The 17,837-nt window shown below is 41.8% G+C and overlaps 1 protein-coding gene across 3 annotated transcripts in view; it reads right to left on the bottom strand.

Moving 5' to 3' along the window:
- The window catches only part of LOC139986030 (uncharacterized), an 81,893-nt gene that overhangs the window by 17,516 nt on the left and 46,540 nt on the right, over positions 1-17,837 (bottom strand). The window contains exons 1-2 of one of the 3 annotated variants that reach the window (XM_072001045.1): positions 14,490-14,854; positions 14,451-14,459 (exon numbers count right to left, since the gene is read on the bottom strand). In XM_072001045.1, coding sequence (XP_071857146.1) covers positions 14,451-14,459; positions 14,490-14,604 — 124 coding nt within the window. In that variant the 5' untranslated portion in view covers positions 14,605-14,854. Of the gene's footprint in view, positions 1-5,774; positions 6,230-14,450; positions 14,460-14,489; positions 14,855-17,519; positions 17,564-17,837 lie in introns of those variants that run through there. The other 2 variants (XM_072001046.1, XM_072001047.1) reach the window with 2 other exon arrangements.

The following is a 17,837-nucleotide window of genomic DNA, read 5'->3' as shown; positions in this document are numbered from 1 at the left end:
CCGTAAATCATTAATGTCGGTACCGAAGGGAGCTCTGTGGAATACGCAAGTACCTTGTCAACAGTTTCTGTACAATCGTACTATTCGAGTGGTTATTACGCATTGAATGTTTTAAATTATAAAGAAACATTGTATCTGTAGAATATACTTCGGCCAGATAGATTTATCGTATTATTTTTATTTTATTTTTTTTTTTTTTTTTGACTAATTTTTACTCTATGTTAATTCTGTGTAACTATATCTATAACAGTGCTTATTTATGCTGCTTTCTTTTACTTTCCACGCGCTTATACCAAATGTTCGTGAAATCAAGCTCGACGAAATGTATGCGATGAGAATGTACGTAAAGGGAAACGCTTAATCGTGAAACTAATTTCGTTTAACAGAACTAAACGCTCGTACGAAATACGCTTAATCTTACTGACAGAAGTTGAACGTGTCCTGATCGCAATTTCGATCGTAAATCACGAATCGTCGAAACTCCTGAGAGCGATGACTAGCTTTAGAATTTTCGTGGCTGCTGGCTTTCTTTCACCCTCTTTTTCCGTTTACCTCCCATTCATCGACTCTGAGGCTGTGGCACAGCTTTCGCGTGAAATTCATTTCCCTCTGAAAAGTTTCCCATTTCTGGGACTGGTAATGCACGCTAATCAAAGAAAACTCTCGGTTGCGAAAAAGTGTGAAGAAAAGTAATCATTTTGTGCGAGAAATAGCACATACGATTCAAGAGCGCGCGGTTCGTAATAGAATCATGAAAACGCGAAACAGAAATCATCTTAAAATCGACGTAGATGGAAAACAAACGACTTTCTATCACCTGAATTGAATCTAAATGATTGTTTAATTATAAAATCAATTTTACGAGAAAAATAGAGGAAAATTTTAAGGGAGGTCGTGGACGTTTTTCTTGATGGCAGGCAGACGTAAATTGCAAGGAGCGAATAAATGATAAAATTTGCATTGTAAGTGTGTAGGGTTGACAGGAAGTCAACGGAAAATCGGTTTGGCTGGGATCCAAAACCCATGATCTTTCGAATAAGGTTGATGTGTATTGGTTGATAAACGTGACCACCTCTTCCAACAACGCTCCTATCTTGAATCGAATTTTTTCATCTCTCCATGCTTATTATCGTTGTCGTCGTCGATACCTACGTGCGCCGCTGCAAAGAATGCTTTTACACGACCAAATGGAAAGTACGGAATTGAATCGAATAACGAAAGAAGTACGTCTATTTGACGTACGCGTTTTAACAAGCTGCCTTTGATCTATCAGCGATGCGGAAGTTTATTTTCGATAAACCTTTTTCCTCTATTTTTCACGTTATATTTACTTTACTAACTTATCAGATTACTTTTCTCAGTTTTGCAAAATAAAATCAAATAATCTTTGCGAACTAAATTTTCCCTCACTTCGTGCCTCTTTTTTTCTGCCCTATTTTTTCATTTTTGCTAATGGAAAATGGAGAAGAAGTATACATAGTCGACGTGTATTGACGAATCCCACGAGTGTAGTTAATCGTGGCAAATCGAATTTCCATGCTAGAAATCTCGACAAAAACCCAAGAGATACTGATAGCACCGGTGTGGGGGATTGCCATTTAATTTGTATTTAAATCGGCCTTCGAGCCGTTTGCCCTCTATCCTGGCTCTCCAAACGGACAACTGGAATAAAATCTCTTGCATAACGTGACCTTCTATTTCCCCAAAATTTCAATAAGTTCCAGTCCTTCACGATGATCTTCGTGTCATTTTTTTTATAAAACTAGAGCTCGTTTAAATTATTCGAGAGTTTATGCATGCATTTAGTTGGTCCAATGATTGATCTTATCTTAGAGGATAGTGGCGACCGATCGATCCTTATCTCAATGCGAAGCAGCAAATGCTGTTGTTCCATTAGAAACGGCAGTCGCGCGGACAGGTAGCGTCGGGTGCAAACACTAGCACAATAGCAGTTTCATCACGACACGGTCGTGTATTTGTGTCAGAGGTAACTCAACCCTGGAAACGTTGCTGACATTTGCCACATTACAGAAAATGATAAGCTTCTCTTGGATGTTGCTCGATTACAGTCGGAAATGATTAAAATACGAAACACGAGTCTGAGTAAAATTCATCTTAAATATAAATTATTCGCTCGTTCGCTGTAACAATTACAAGAGCGACATGAAAAACAAATTATGCGAAAGATCTGTGACCGATAATCAACGACGAATCTCTGTAGAAGATGGTACGATAATTATTATCATTGATTCGTCCCCTATGGGCATTCTCGCAACTATATTAATGCCAAGCAGAAGACAATGTCAATGGGGATTAATTTGCGAGACAAACGAAATTCAATGGAACCTAATGGCACTTAAACCGCTCGTACGAAACGCCGAATACTCATTCTACCGTTCGCGGCTGTCCATATCGATTCGATGACACTGTATAAATTCTTAATGCGATCGAAAGTCAAATATTTAAGATGCAATCGCTCGATGAGTTAACGAAATGCATAGAGATTTGCTAAAGCTTGTAAATCATTGTCGGCCGGCAAATTTAAACTCGCAGCGGTCGCAGTGGCAAGGTCATTTGCATTAACATCCGCGAATCGTTCAATTGCTACCAACCGTTATGAATATTCATGATAGTCAGGAAAAGCTACTTTAGCGTTAATTGCAAATACGGATCCCGTGTATCAATTATCGCGCAACGTTCCTGCTTAATGTAACTTCGATCGAACCTTTCGTCTCCACCGATTCTTACTTTGCTCTCTAGGACAGTAACAGGTTTCATTCGCCGAGAGAATTAAAACTTCTACATTGATAACAAGGAAATTGCAACGGCGTCGCATCGAAGCTTTTAAAAAGTGCGCGTGCATTAAAAGCGAACGGTGAAACAAAACTTTCAGACGATGCAGCGAAAGTTTAGTTTCTACTGGGAAAAGTTTGTCGCCTAACGTATTTCCCGGAATACCAAGTTACCAACCTATATCGACAATTCGAATCCCATTGTACCCGTATAGGTACCCGCAATGTTTCAAATTTCAAAAGCATTCTGCACTGTAATCGCATAAAATCATATTAGAATGGTAGAGATTTTTCCGCAGTATTTTACAACGCATTCTATCCATTACGGCGATACGTCAACCACCACGTATACATGCATAATTTTGCATCTATCATCAGCGAAACATTTCGAATTAAAACGTGGACCTTTATAGGATCACGCGATAAATTTGTCAGACAAATGGGTCTGCTCGTTCTCTCTTCCTCTTTTGCAGGGAAATGGGAACGAATAGACTGGCGCGAGTACCGGTATTCGTTGCGCTCAATATCGGTTCGACGTCAAAAAGCACCTGCCGCTTCGGTGCAAATTTCCCCGATTCCATTCGATTCCCGAAACTCGTAAACAGACCGCGAATTCTTCCCACGAATTTTTATTCCAGTCTCATTAATTTCTATTAATTCCGCGTTTCGCGTAAGATCGAAAAATTTTTGAAAATTTTGCTTATGAAATCGCGAAATAAGTAGTAAAAGGGCGTATCGTCTGCGCGAAGAAATATCCAACAGTTTACATCGTTGGAATCGTCTTGTAGATAATCAACGCATGTAACGAATAAATATAATGAGCTGGACGCAAATTCGATGCAGCTCCATCAGCGGTAATTTTCTTCTGTCATTGATCGTCGTAAAATTTAATCCGATCACGTCGATTCGCCATCGAAACGAGGCGGGGCGAGTTAAAGCGAGCGAGGCAAGGCGATTCTCGTCTCTTGTTAATCGTTACGCGCGCAATTTGCTGCGCGACAAGTTCATTACCACTGGTTCGCTCTCTCGAACTTAATCAGCGTATTCTCGATGTGCATAGTCCTCCGTGCATCTCTACAAATGCAAACTTGTTTCTCTCCGCGCTTTAATTAAAATGCGCCTTTGAATTGAAATTAATTTATGGTTCGCCATTAATCGTTTCGTTATAATTATATAACGCGGACGCCGCAAAGAATTCGTTCCACGGATGTACTTACGTTGACAATGAATTGGCATCGCCAGCGTGGTACACGCGGCCCATTTTAATCTGTCACGATGTTCTGTTTGTATAACGACGTAAAATTACGAGCACCGTTGTTTACGATTCACGATTTAAACGCGGATATAAAAGTTTCATATCGCATTAACAAAACCGTGTTCTACGCTTTGTACGTTTCGCAAAATTTTGATGCGGATTCAGACACGACTCGAGGAGAAACCCGAAGATCCAGCAAGATTCGAGTTGCGTGTAACTTCTGTTCTGTTGTTGTTTCGTTAAACAAAATTTACTTTCGTTAACTACCACCACTTGCCAGTATAATGCGAATCGTTGATAAAAGTTCCATCTTAAGCACTTTGGTAACATCTCTCGCGAAATCGCACAAAAGAACGAAACATTCTCAACCGAGCATTATTACGAAATCGGATTTCCATGAAATCGGTGTTCCGTGTTGTTATTTTACGATTACATTTTATGATGGTTAATTTCGTTCCTTTATATCGCAACATCGAACGTGGATTTTTTTTCATCCTTTTCAAACTGTATACCGAATACGAAGTACGAATTCGCGAAGCGATCGATAAAACAAATTATGAGGTTCGCGTGCACCAATGCAACGAAAGGGATGTTCTACTGGCGAAGGATTCGATTTGGCGCGTTTGAAAATTGAAAGTTAAACCCCTAGAAGCGAAAACGTCCGACCATTCGAGCTAACTTTCGAAAGAAAAATTTCCGCAAGCATCTCGCATTCTTTAGTTAATCAGAACGGGAGATGGTCTTTTTGGGGTCTAAGATGATAGGATATCGCGTTGTGCGCGACAACGATAGGGTGAGATAGGAAGAGATACCGGGACTCGAGTGAAAATCGAGCATGGACTGGCATTCTTTGATCGTCGCATCGAGATGCGGCCTGTGCCACGAGATTATGCAAATTTTATGATCAATAATCAGTGCTCTGAAGGGGGTCACATTGCGCCTATAACACGAACCGGTATGCATTACCATAATCTTAAACGCGGCTCTCTATTACGCCGCTTATTGCGAATAATCGCGTTAACTGCCGCGTTGCCGCCGCTGCCTCCTCTCTGTTATCGCTTCCCGACATTTTGCAGCTGCACGGTGTTACCGTTAATCTTCCGAGCAACTAATAACTTCCAGTAAATAAGCTTCCTCTGTCCGCCAACCAAGAAAATGCAATTTCATCGATTATCGCATCCGACTAGAATTTCGATTATACGCACACGTACTGTGACCTTTCGAACTGCTAACTGGACATTTGAAAAAATTCCCTTAAAACGATACTTCTGTTTCTTTGATAACGAGCTTAACGATACAAGATTGTGTATAATCGAATGTTACGCAGTCGAGGAACTGCGCATTTTATTAAAGATAGATATGCAACAAATAATTCTTAATAATTTTTAAATGAAAATGAAAACTTTCATAATCTATAAGTTCCATTGGCATACGGTCATCATTTGAGAGCGTCATAATGAAAGAGAATATGATTATGATATTTAATAAATAGAAAAAAAATTAGCACGCATGTACATAATCCCAAACACGATAACGCACAGCTTATCGAAAACCATGAACTCTGGCTTCCGTATCCGCGTTAAATTTAACATTGATTAGGAATACTATCGCTGGAAACAGGAACGGAACAGAACGAAAGTTGCCTGTGTTTCTAAATTTGCGTCGGAAGCGAGAATGAAAATAGCGAACAAGCAAAGTGTGTAAAAGATGATCGGAGAGGAGCTTACTCTTGTGTTTAGAGCTGCTCTTCCACAACCCTCTGAAGAATGACATTCTTGCTGCCCAGCGCAGCACGAAATCCAACAAAACTGAAATGTTTTCGTCGATCGTAATCTTCGGTGGGACGGTCGATGCACGATGGATGTTCCGCGATGTCAAGCTTCTTCACTCGCGAAACGCGCTGCCGCGATCCTCGATTTCAATGACATGTGACGCGTGACTATACCACGAGAAACCGTCCACGTTATGCTCGATGAATCGGAAGGATTATACAATTGTTGCAGACCGCCTAACCAGCTGCCATTTCGAGACGAAAGACCAGAAAAAAGTTGAAAACTCGTCGGAGAAGAGCGGGCTGCGAACTTTCCGAACGAATAAACGAAGTCGAAGATTCCGAAGGAGAGCTACGTGGAAACGTGCTATCGAGAAGACTGTGCGCCGCGATGTGAGCGCGTCCACACAGAGTTTATTCCGCTTCCCTGTCGTGTACATGCGCATCCCCATCCCCGTTTTCATCCCCTTCCCCGTTGCTGGATTCCGGTTCCGCTTCCGAACCGGATCCCCGCCGAAAGGATAAAGATTATTTTCACGCATTCGCGGTTCACGCCATGCTATCCCTCTTTTCAATATTTTTCCTATAATATTCGTCCCTGTTCTATTCTTGTCCTATTTTTACTACCTGTTCTTTTTCCCTTCGCAAAACCGCGCAAAAAGATCCCATCTGATCCTGGCGTAATGCGTAGCTTTGCAATCAAACCCAGAGATTAATCAAACCAGTTTTTTGCTCCGCTCTCTTCGGAATTATGAGATTTTATTTGTACATACCAATTTATGCGAACCACGCATGGATAAGAGGTAAGCGCACTGCGGTCGAAGCTCTAATTTCATGGAAGGTGGTCTTCGTGAACTTACTAAAATCGAACTTGGCCCTTCCATCTCCCATGACAACGATCCTCGAAAGTTCTAACGCGATTTAACTCGCCTGCCGTTGTCCCGCTATCTTCTGCTTCTTTATAAAAATTTTAGAAAATTGAACGTGAGATTAAGGAGACGTTAAAGAATATCGAATGACGCTGTTTTAAAACGTCGTGAAAGAAACTAGTGTGCGATAGAAAAAATAGACAGGCAAAAGGTAAACGTTTAGACGTATTTAGACACCGAGAATGGACGAGAAGAATAAGCAAAGCGACTACTGGAAGCTGCTATTGTATCTTCGTGAATATTGGAGTTCGATCCAATTTCAAGAGAACGGTTAGTACTTGAAATCGCATGAGAGAATACAATTTACTATACACTAATCGAGACTGTTTGTATTCCAATGTACAATTGCGAAACTTCCATTGCGGAACTCGTTTTAATGAAATAAAAGTTTGGATAATTAGAAACAACGTCTGACGGAATTGCGTATAATGTAAAAGTTTCAAACGACATTTCAATCAGAATTTTCAGGGGACTGAAGATCGAACGAGATACTTTCGAAAGAGAAAATGCGGTTGAAACTGTCCAGAGTATTGGCGAAGAAATTTACCGCGCCATCGAGAGAAAACAATAGCGGGGGAACGGTAAGAGAGCTGTGTCAAAAGCATCGAATATCGATGAGGTAGCGATTCGTTCTTCGAGAAGGAAAAAGCTCGAAAGAAAGGGGAGAAGCCGACGAGGCCACCGCTTTGCGTCACGCGGCTCAGCGCAGCGCGGCGGCGGCTCGCGTCGCGAAATGATTGGCAAGAGAAACTGTCGGCATAATGTTCTTCGAGCAGAAGCCGCTACAACTTTTTGCTCCGTCCTCGGAACACGCTTGGCGAAAATTTATCGAGATCTGCCTCTGCACGTTTGCCTCCATTTATTTCTGCATGATCGACAATGTCGGATACTCAAACAGCAAGTACAGTTCCTTGCTATCAAATTAAGGCCATTCAAAAATTTCACTTTTTTAGTAAAATCATGAAACGTGAGTGAATTCCAGTAACAAAGTTTGATGCTTCTGTATTTTATAATAGTCAAATGTTTTTTTAGTAATAACTTAAACTATTTATCCGACGTAGTATGCGCGTATACGTCATATACTCTGGTTGGAAAAATAAAATTTCTGGATCCGATCGTAATTCGATCGACCAAAAACCGAAGATATCTATATCTGTAAGAAAGTTCACGGAGTATCATAGAACTGAGATTCCCGTTCGTTCCTCGGAGGAAACATCTGTGACGCGAATAAAAACAAGCTAACAAACGAACAACACGTTCGCTACTGCACAAATACAAGAAATGTCAAATGTAATTTATTCTCTCCGCTTCTCGAAGACTTTCGTTCTTCGCGTTTGATGATATTTCGCAAAAACATTGGCCGGGTTTCTCCGCAAAACAATGGAAATAGCAAAGAATCGAACGAATCGCGATTTTCATTTTTCGGATAATATTCTAGACACGCTGGCAGAGTATCGCGAGGCGTGAACGAAACGCGATCGATAGGTGACTATACTACAGTAAAAATATAAAAACGTAAAACCATTTTACTTTACTTCGCACGAGTACCCTTCGTTTAGCTTCTTTTCTTTCCGGAACAATTTGAATTATGTAACGCGTTCCTATTCGCGTCTTCTATCTAACGCTCAGCATATAAATACATATGCATGCACATACCTACTTTATTACTAATACGTCCTGTGAAATTCCATCAAGAGTGGTTAAACATTGTTACGTAGCATGCACGGAACGTTTGATATCCAGTTTCGAACTTCCAGTGTAGAATTGCTCTGGTAAACGGCAATAACACGATGAGTTTAATTCCATCGAAAAGATAAAATCGTTCGTCTATCTATCCCATTTCGTCCATACCATTTCAACTGATCTAATTTCAATTTAAACGAAACTTTCGTTTAATTATATAAATTTCTCACATATATATAATTGTATCTCATACCTATAAAACAAGCTTAAAACGTTCGATTCTTACACAGGTACGAGAATACGATGCAGAGGATAGGAAATTACGTTCTTCAGGCTCTTTGTAAGATCGATGTTTCGATGTCACCGTGACTTGCCGACTGATGTCTGGTAACGGTACAAACGAGTCTCGATCGTTTCTTTGCTCGAAACTTAGCAACATTCTGTTAGCAAGATTGCGAGAACGATGTCAAAGTACAAACGCGTAACTGTGCGAAAAGTGATTTTTAAACGCGAACGTCCACGGGTTTTTCGCTAGGGTGGATAATTCGAAGCGGTCGCTGATTTAATTTTCCGTCGAAAGAGGTTGTCGCATACGTAAAGTCCGATCTACAGGTGACGCGACAGCCATCGCAGCAGTCTGAAATATGAATTGTATGGAATTTCTCTATCGTATAGTCACACGTATCTCGATCGATGCACGCGTGAATTATTTCAACTATAGCAGCTGTGTATTTTTGATTTAACAAAGATACAACGTATTGTCACGTAACACCGTGTAACAGAGGGATTTTCCACGGAGGCGCGATGCGGGAATATTGAAATTTGTCTGACGGTGAGACGGATGGAACGTCGACCCTTTACACCCAGGACACACGAATCACAGACCACGATGTCTACCGAGATAAAACATAATCTCAGCTAAAACTAGTTTAGAGTCTGGCAAAGAGCGTTGATACATTGGTATTCTGGCATTGAATATTTATGTAGCAAAGTTACTGCTTTATCGAAGCTCCTCGATACCTCTTCGGCCGTAATAAACAGCTCTCGATATTTGGAAATTTCGCTTACTCTGGAAACTATAAATTTTACGAATGAAATTTCCTCCCTTCGAAAATCTATCTTCGAAAATTATTTTTAGACTTTGAAGGATACATGGAAGTTGTTTTATTTCAAGAATGTTCTTCGATTTTTATTCGATAAAAAAAAGATATTAAACTCATAACTCGATATTACGTTCGAGGTAGTAAAATTCGGTAAAAACTTTTAGTGTCCTTGAAAAATATCTCCGATTGAATTCGCGGCGGAAATCACGTTGCCCCCGTTAGCCTGATTTCGTTTTTGTCGCTAATCGGAAAAGGGCTGCAGAGAAATAGAGAGAGAAATGCTTTCCTCCAGCAAATGAAATTACGAGTACTCTTGCGAGCAGCGCAGCCGCCGTTTTCTATTCTACAGGTGATACGATATACGCGCAATCTCGTTATCATGTTGATCGGAAATTTCTAGAGAGGCATACATTGGCTCGTTCTTTGAAATGAAAATCCGATCGTGGCAAAGCCTGTCGATCGACTATAAGATGCCTTTAGCCAACAGTGAAGTTTGCCGATATTCGAAACTTGTACGAACTTACTGAAAAGGAGCATCGAATAAAAGGGAAGAGGAAGCTCTCTTTTCAAATGAAAAAATCTTAGGAAGATTCGCGTCCGCTCCGATGCGGACCAAAATAAGCAAACTGCTCGATCTCGATATTGCGAATCATAATCATAATATTGCCAAACGATATATGTAATTTATAAATGTTTTGGACTCATTCCTTGCGAGATTTCAACGATCGTTTAATACCCGGACTTGAGAAACGAATTATAACATCTAATACAAGCAGAGTTGGCGTCCTGATACCTTTGAACGGGGGTTTATACGTATACATGGAACGTTAGTGTCGAAATTGTTCCTACAAAGGCATCTAAACGTGATGGAATTGAAGAAAAATGACGTATCGCGTGACCGAGACCCCTGCTATTTTTTTTCTTATTTTCCACTGGTGTTCTCATTCTCTCTCTCTCTCTCTCTCTCTCTCTCTCTCTCTCTCTCTCTCTCTCTCTCTCTCTCTCTCTCTCTCTCTCTCTCTCTCTCTCTCTCTCTCTCTCTCTCTCTCTCGTATACTCGGGTTCCCCTGTAGTTCATTCTTTTATGACGGTGTTGGTTCTTCCCTGTCGATCCAATCATTTTTCTTCTTTTTCACCAACGGTCCGAGCTTCTCCGCCGTTCTGCCATTCTCCTTTCCTCTTCATCTTCATCGCGTTCTTCTCCGCCGACGATCCGGTTCGGTTGTCCGTTCGTTTTGGTCCCTTTTAGTTGTTTCGGCTAGCGGCACGAACCTCTCCTCTTCGAGATGAGCCGACCAAAGGTCCTGCAGCTACAAAAAACGTCTCTTTGTCGTCCTTCTTCTTTGAAGCTGCAACTTGTTCACCTATCGTAGCCGCTTCTTTATCGAAACATAGCGCGATAATAACTTCTTTGTCGAAGATCGAGCACAGAAGACACCGAAGCGATGATAAGTCAACCGATCGAATAAAGTATAGCCGGTGACTGGCTGTAGTTGCAGTAGAATCGTTCGTCCTTGCGCTCGGTTGGTCCTCGAACGTAGTTCGATACACCCAGGCGTAATATTCCGTTGAAAATCGAGACTGTAGCAGGTTTCGTGTCTCGTAATTGTCAGAACAATGTCGTTTCGCCTTTTTGTGCGATAGTCGGCAGACGCGTTACGAAATCAGCGAGTACTGGATGGGGAGTTTCGATGATTTCATAACCGATCGAAACGAACGGGACGAGGAAGGAGATGGAAAAGATCGATCAGGGAAAGAAGAAAAAGTAGCCAACCGTTAGGTGGTTGCAGGTGAATATATCGCGTAGCTGGACCGAGGAATCGGCTGATGCAACTTTGATGCAGTCTCTCGTATTGGAAAGGCACGCGAAAGAATTCAGGGCTGAAAGTGTGTAAGTATAACGTGAGTCGTCGTGTCTTGTCTAGAAGGCTGATTACAGTGCATCGAGAGAGGAGAAGGAGAACCGGCGGGGAGGTAAAAAGAGAGAAAAAGGGTGAGAGGAACATGATGAACAGAGAGAGGGAAGAATGGCGAGCAAGGTAGGTACGTGCAGAGGGAGTAATTGGGCTAAATGCGAATACGGACTCGGCTGATGCAAGAATCGAGTTTCTGCCAGGCATTTCCTTCTCGGAAATACGTCTCGGAAGTTGAGAAATTAACATTCGAGGTCACACGCGCCGTTCTTATGTTACAACCGCGAGACATTTCTTTTTTTTTTTTCGATCGATCGCGACGACAGACGGTGCATCGATGCCTGTCGTCTCGCCTTCCTCGCCGCTAATTACCTCGCGAGCATGTAAGTACATGGAATGTGCAATCGTGAATCGTAAGGACGCTGACTCGCCGATTTTGTTTCACGATATACCTCGATACCTCCTGCAAACATTCTGGTGCTCCGAACTAAAGTGCGCTGGAGAGAAGCTTCTTTCGTCAGAGCGATGTTCGATATTTCCAACTAACGGCGAACTTGGTTTTTTCGAGATCGTTTCAACGATTCTCTACCTTCCCTCTTCGAGCATTATCGAAAATCGTTTAATCTCTCTTTTTTTAGCTAGTGCTAGTCGACTCAAACTTGATTGTTTCAAGATCGCGAAATTTCATCGACGTTCTACCTTTGTATATCGAACATTGTCGAAAATCGCTCAATATCATTTTATTTTCTTTTTTCTTCTCAAAAATACCAGTAGCCAAGTATAAAATTCCCATTTAGTCTGCAAGATGGAAAGTAGAAATGAAAATTTCCGAAGCTCATAGAGGATAGAGGAGCGTTTTATAAAAGGATCGTCCGCTGAAAGCGTTTCAAAATAATCGGCGATCAAATGTACGCGATAATTCATCGTGTGTAGGTACCGGTTAAAAAATTCGCTTGCCCTTGCTCGACGCAGACCATGTTCGTCATTCTTCTTCGTTAAAGCGTGAACAGGCGGCCGAGCAACGGAGAAAAAGTGGAAACGCACTCGGACGAGGATAGCCGCATTTCCCTTTGCTTCGCGAGTTGAATCTTTCCTAGGACGCGGATCTTGAAAAGCCACGAAAAAGTCGTAAATCTCGTGGAAAGCAACGAATGCTTTACCCAGGAAAATGGAGGTAGAGGTGAGAGAAAGGCAAAAGCCGCGCATGAAGATCGAGTAATTTCTCGAGGGATAGAGAACATCAGGGCGACGCGGTCAATAGCGTTGTTTCCATGTCTCACGAGTACAGAACGTAGTCGAGCCAGCTGTTCTCTTATCCATGCTTGGTGTCCGCAAACTTACGAACATGGCGACTGACATTTTGGATTACAATAGATATAAGAAGATCGTCGTACACGTATAGCGCAACTTGGCTAGCAGCATACAGCGCGTTCTTTCGCTTTTTACGATTCCGCTTTGCTCCTCGGAGAAATTTACATAATTGACATTCCTCTCGGTTGCCACCGGCTCTCCAGATTCGATATCCGCGAACGCGCACCATCCCTCGCATTTATTTTCCAAGTGAATTTCAATTTACATCACGTAGGTACGATGGCATCGCGCGTAAGTAGATTTTGCCCTTGATAAATCGATTTTAATCTTGCCTTAATATTTGCCATAGTTTTTTCAAGCTGGCAAAAAGTGCAGACTTGCCGTGAAGAATGCAGATATATCGCAAGAGAGTAGACGATGTGTATCTGAAGAAAGAAATAAGCATATAAGCTCGGAGGGAGGTCGTTGACGGTTAGCGCCCTTAAAATTTCTAACACGAAATCGTGGTGGGAACAATCGTTCGTTTCCTGGTCGAAGGTAGGTCGAGCTCTTGCGACTTTTCTTTCCTTTCCGACGTCTCACGGAGAAGAAGTCATCGATCACCATCGCAGGCCAGTTTTCCCCTCATTTCACGATGAAAGTACCGAGCAATTTTCAATGGAAGCGCACATTCGCCGGGGAGAAATAATCCAGAGATTCGCAGGATGCGCGCGAGGATAATTCTGTGGCGGCTCGCGAGATCGAGAACCATAGCGAAGATGTGATTTGTAACCTCGTCAGGAATCTTCTTTTGCAGTGCGGAAGAAATATCGCACATCGCTTGTCAGCATAAAGCTCTATTTATCCGCTGGAAAACGACGGACTGAAAACAAAGCTGTGACATATGAGAATTATTTTATTATTTTGATGCGGTTCTATTTCTTCCTGCGATATGAATTTCTACGATAAAAGTGGAATTTAAAAATTTTAGAAAACCTTGAACCGCGCTAGCTACCTGCAGTTCGCAATGTGAGAAATTACAGTTTCGTAAATTGTAGATTTAACATTGATGAGAATGCAGAGTCGAGGTTGAAAAGCACACGAGGCGGCACGGAGAGACGCTATACGCGTAAGTTATGCATTAAAATATCGTTATAAATGTATTTCTGCATTTGGAATTTCTCTGTGGTCGCTGAACGAAGTCAAGCGGGAATGTAGAACGTATATTTGCGTGTTGGAAACGTGGAAAGAACAGAGAGAACCGAAACATCTCGAAATTAAACGCGATGGATGCCAGGACGAAGGACATAATGGTGTCGCTTCGTTCCAGAACTCTGCCGACCTAGAAATTGCAAACACATCCTGTAAAATTAGATGCTCGAACGTTCGCAAGGTTTTGACTCTAAGAAAGACCGAATGATATTCGATGGAGAAACCCTTATCTTCGATCTTTGTTCGTGAACCTCGAAACGAGTTTCGATAAGAAGATTAAACCGAAATGTATATATAACTTATCTTTTTCAGAAGATATTACAAACATTAGAAAATATAAACGTATACTAATACGTACATCGATGTACAGACGACAAACGTAAGTAAAGTAATCGTAAAGTTTTTCTCGTGAATTAATTTTTAATCACGGAGATAATAAAAAGATACGTATGGTGAGTAGAAAGGATTAAAAGATGCTCGAAAAGGAAAATTAAGGCCGTACCCGATTTGCCTTTTGATTCTTGTATTCGATTCATAGTACGTACGTGGAATCTTTTCTCTCTCTTTTTTCTATTTTCTCCCTTTAGCAAAAGGTATGAGCTATGCACGTTCAATTTCTTTCTCTTCAAAAGACGAAGCTCATGGCGTTCATACATCTTCAACTCGACATTGCGAACGTGTCAGCGGTAAATTAAATTCGTTTTCCCAACGCGAGAAACGGTATGCGATGTTCTGTGTCGTCGATCGTAGCGGTGAAACGCGCCGGAACGCAGTTTCCTCTCGTTGCACGACGACATGTCCGATCTTTCGTTACCACCAACAATTCAGTACGAATCTTTTCGTCATGACGCGTCGAAACGAACATCGTCGATTTTACCCTTAGTCGTCTGTTTGTTTATTCACATGGATATTAGTATAAGTAAAAAAACGCTGTGTCCAATCTCTTCGAGATTATTTTTTGAACAAAATAATTGCAAAAGAGTTAACGTTTTAATAATCTAGAAGATAACTAAAGAAATAAAACCTAAGTAGAGATTTGTTTCAACAGCTAAATATTATAACGAGTATTATACTTTGTATATTTAACGTATTTCTGCACGTTCAATTTTTCATAGATACATAAAGATTCGCTGTCTACTCGTTACTCTCTTACAATATTGTGTAATCCAATGGATCTGGAGATCACAACAGCGACTAATCTTTTATCGCGTCTACGAGTGAAAATTAGGCGATAGCGGGGGCGCGCAACAGCGTTCAACCTTTTTAACGACGACGTTTAAGCTGGCAGGGAAACTGGTTTTGAAACGTGACTCTTTATATTCTGAACTTGACACCGCGATCGGAAAACCGTCGCGCCGGTGGCACGACACTTGTTACTGCGCATCCGATCCGGTCGATGCTCGAAACCGAACAAAGATCAATCTGATCGCGACCGATTGACGCATACGAGTCATCGAAAGAATTGCATAACACTCTGACACCGATACAAAGTACATGATCGTGACGCTATAAATTCTCGAAATAAGTTATTATCGGATGAGAAGAGTGACCAAGCATAAATATAGAAATGGTACTAATGTGCGCAGATCGTTCTTTGCTTTTAACGATGTAAGAAAACGCACTCTGATGGAACAACGTTTATATCGGATAGACGTAAATTGAAGATTAATATACAACCGGAGTATTAATATGGTTCTTATTCAACGAAATCCTCTCGTAAAAAACTCACGAATCGTAATCCTCCGCGTTTACCTAACGACTAAAGGTCTAGCGTTTAAGCCGAAGAAAAATACTCGAATAAATTTCAGCGTCGAAAATGCTTGTCCCTGAAGGATATGGAAAGAAAGCTGCATAATTTGGTAGAGGAAAAAGCCTCTCGGGTAAGATATATAGTATAAATTTAAGAGTATCCGAAGTGTAGGTTTACCGGTCGCTTTATCTCAAGGAGCCACGCCTCCGGATTGAAGGATAAAGGGTTAACGATACTTGGAACTTCGTTTGTTTGTTCGCTTTTTCATCGTACGCCGAAGAAATACGGTAACAATCGTGAAAGCCATCGGCTCCAACGGTCTGTTAATTTCCTTAATTTCCATTCATTTGTCACTTAAACGTCACGCGACTCTAATTCATACTGTAATCCAAGTGCTCCAACGATTCGATCGTAATGTTCGTAAAACGCTATAGTTCGATTTCGTGTTCGGAACTAATGTGATTCGCAAAGCACGAAGCCAAGTGGAGTGAAGAATAGTCAAATAACGGCTGTTAACGAAGCCACGCGCAAGCGTTGGGAAAGAGACGAAATTTTCAACAGAGAAGAATTTAAATAAATTGCGAGCACGGTAGAGTTGTAAATTTTTGTCTAGCGGACCATGCATCGTCAGCTAAAAAAGGGGAAAGTCACTCGTAACGTGTAAAGTTCGTGGAAGAGAAAACAAACGGAAAGGGGATGAAACGTTCGATTACGAACGTTAATGGCGAGACGCATTTGGTTGATACATCTCCTTCTTCGTTGATCGTGCTCGAGAGGAAAGTGAAAATGTTGCGTCATGCGAATCGAGAATTGCATGCTGAGAAAATTGCACACGCACCGGGAAGCTCTTGGCGCCAAATAATCGACGTAGAAAATGATACTTAATGATTATAAGTGAAAGGAAATCAGACGCGGGTCCGGACAAAGATATAATTAAGAAACATAGATCGCGTGGAAAGGAAAAACGCGGTATAAGCGTTTCGACACGTTTACTTAATCCAAGTGCGACATTTTGCATGCGAAACGATGTAATTTAACGCTACGTACGCTAGTCATCTGTTCGCGAATGTCTCGCTCGATGAATAATTTTTCACGAACGTTACGCGCTTTCGCAGCGATTCCAATTGCGTGTACGTTAGAAAAAATATTCAAACGCGATGAAAAGATGAGAAACTTAGGTGACGTTATTCCATTTTTTCGCGAATCATTGCTCACAGTTAGAAAAACTAGGACAACAGGAAAAACGCGTATGTACTCGATGCTCGATGGTCGAGACGCTTTCGATAAGACTTTCGCGGAAGAACGAAGAAAATCGTATCATCCTGGTACCCTTCCGCAAAATACTTAGGACGATAGGTGATCGAGCCGATTCGTTCTCGAGGAAACAGGACGTCGCGACTAGTTTGAAACTACGTTAAGCAGGAGAGACGAATCAAACGGGAGCTCGACTGCAACCTCTTCTCTCGGAGACTTCCCTCGGCGTTGGAATTCCATTACGCGAAACTCGGCCTGAAACGACGCGCTATCTTACGAAAATGTAATTACTCGTGGAACGAGTTCGAACTTGAGGACAAAGCTGCAAAATCTTTCTCCACTTCGCAGACAGTCCGCGAGTTTTTCAACTTGAATAACTTTGATTGCTTCGACCTCCCAATCGACACGGCGATCTTCGCCCGCGCCAACAAAATATTAATGGTCGCAAAGTTTGACAACAGCGGTTGACAAAGTTACAAAGTTTTCACGACGAAAGGACGATTTTTCAAGGATTCTATCTAATTTGTGTCGAATAGGCCGGACAAATTGGACAAATAAACAACTCACTTTTGTGCCTGGAGAATCTCCTAAGCTTCTTGAAGAACGGCATGCTTCCGTCGTGATTCCGTGGTCTCGTGGTCGTTCCGATCGATTGCCGTTAGCCGTGCGCGATGGTCGGGTAGCTCGTTACGATCGCCGATCACGAAGCTCGATCGAAGACCTCGAAGAAAAACCGCCCTCGTGCGTGAACGAACGAGCTCGAAATGCCGTCTCCTGGTTTACATCGGGATACGACGAGCCGTCTGTGAATTCTGTCTGCCTCTTACTCGACTTTGCCGCTTCACTCTTCTCGCCGGACTCGTACGCGTTTCCACTTATCCCCAC

Source organism: Bombus fervidus, chromosome 3 (assembly GCF_041682495.2).
Source record: "Bombus fervidus isolate BK054 chromosome 3, iyBomFerv1, whole genome shotgun sequence".
Taxonomy (NCBI): domain Eukaryota; kingdom Metazoa; phylum Arthropoda; class Insecta; order Hymenoptera; family Apidae; genus Bombus; species Bombus fervidus.
Note: the sequence above shows the minus strand (reverse complement) of the source record. Positions and strands in the feature narration are given on the sequence as shown.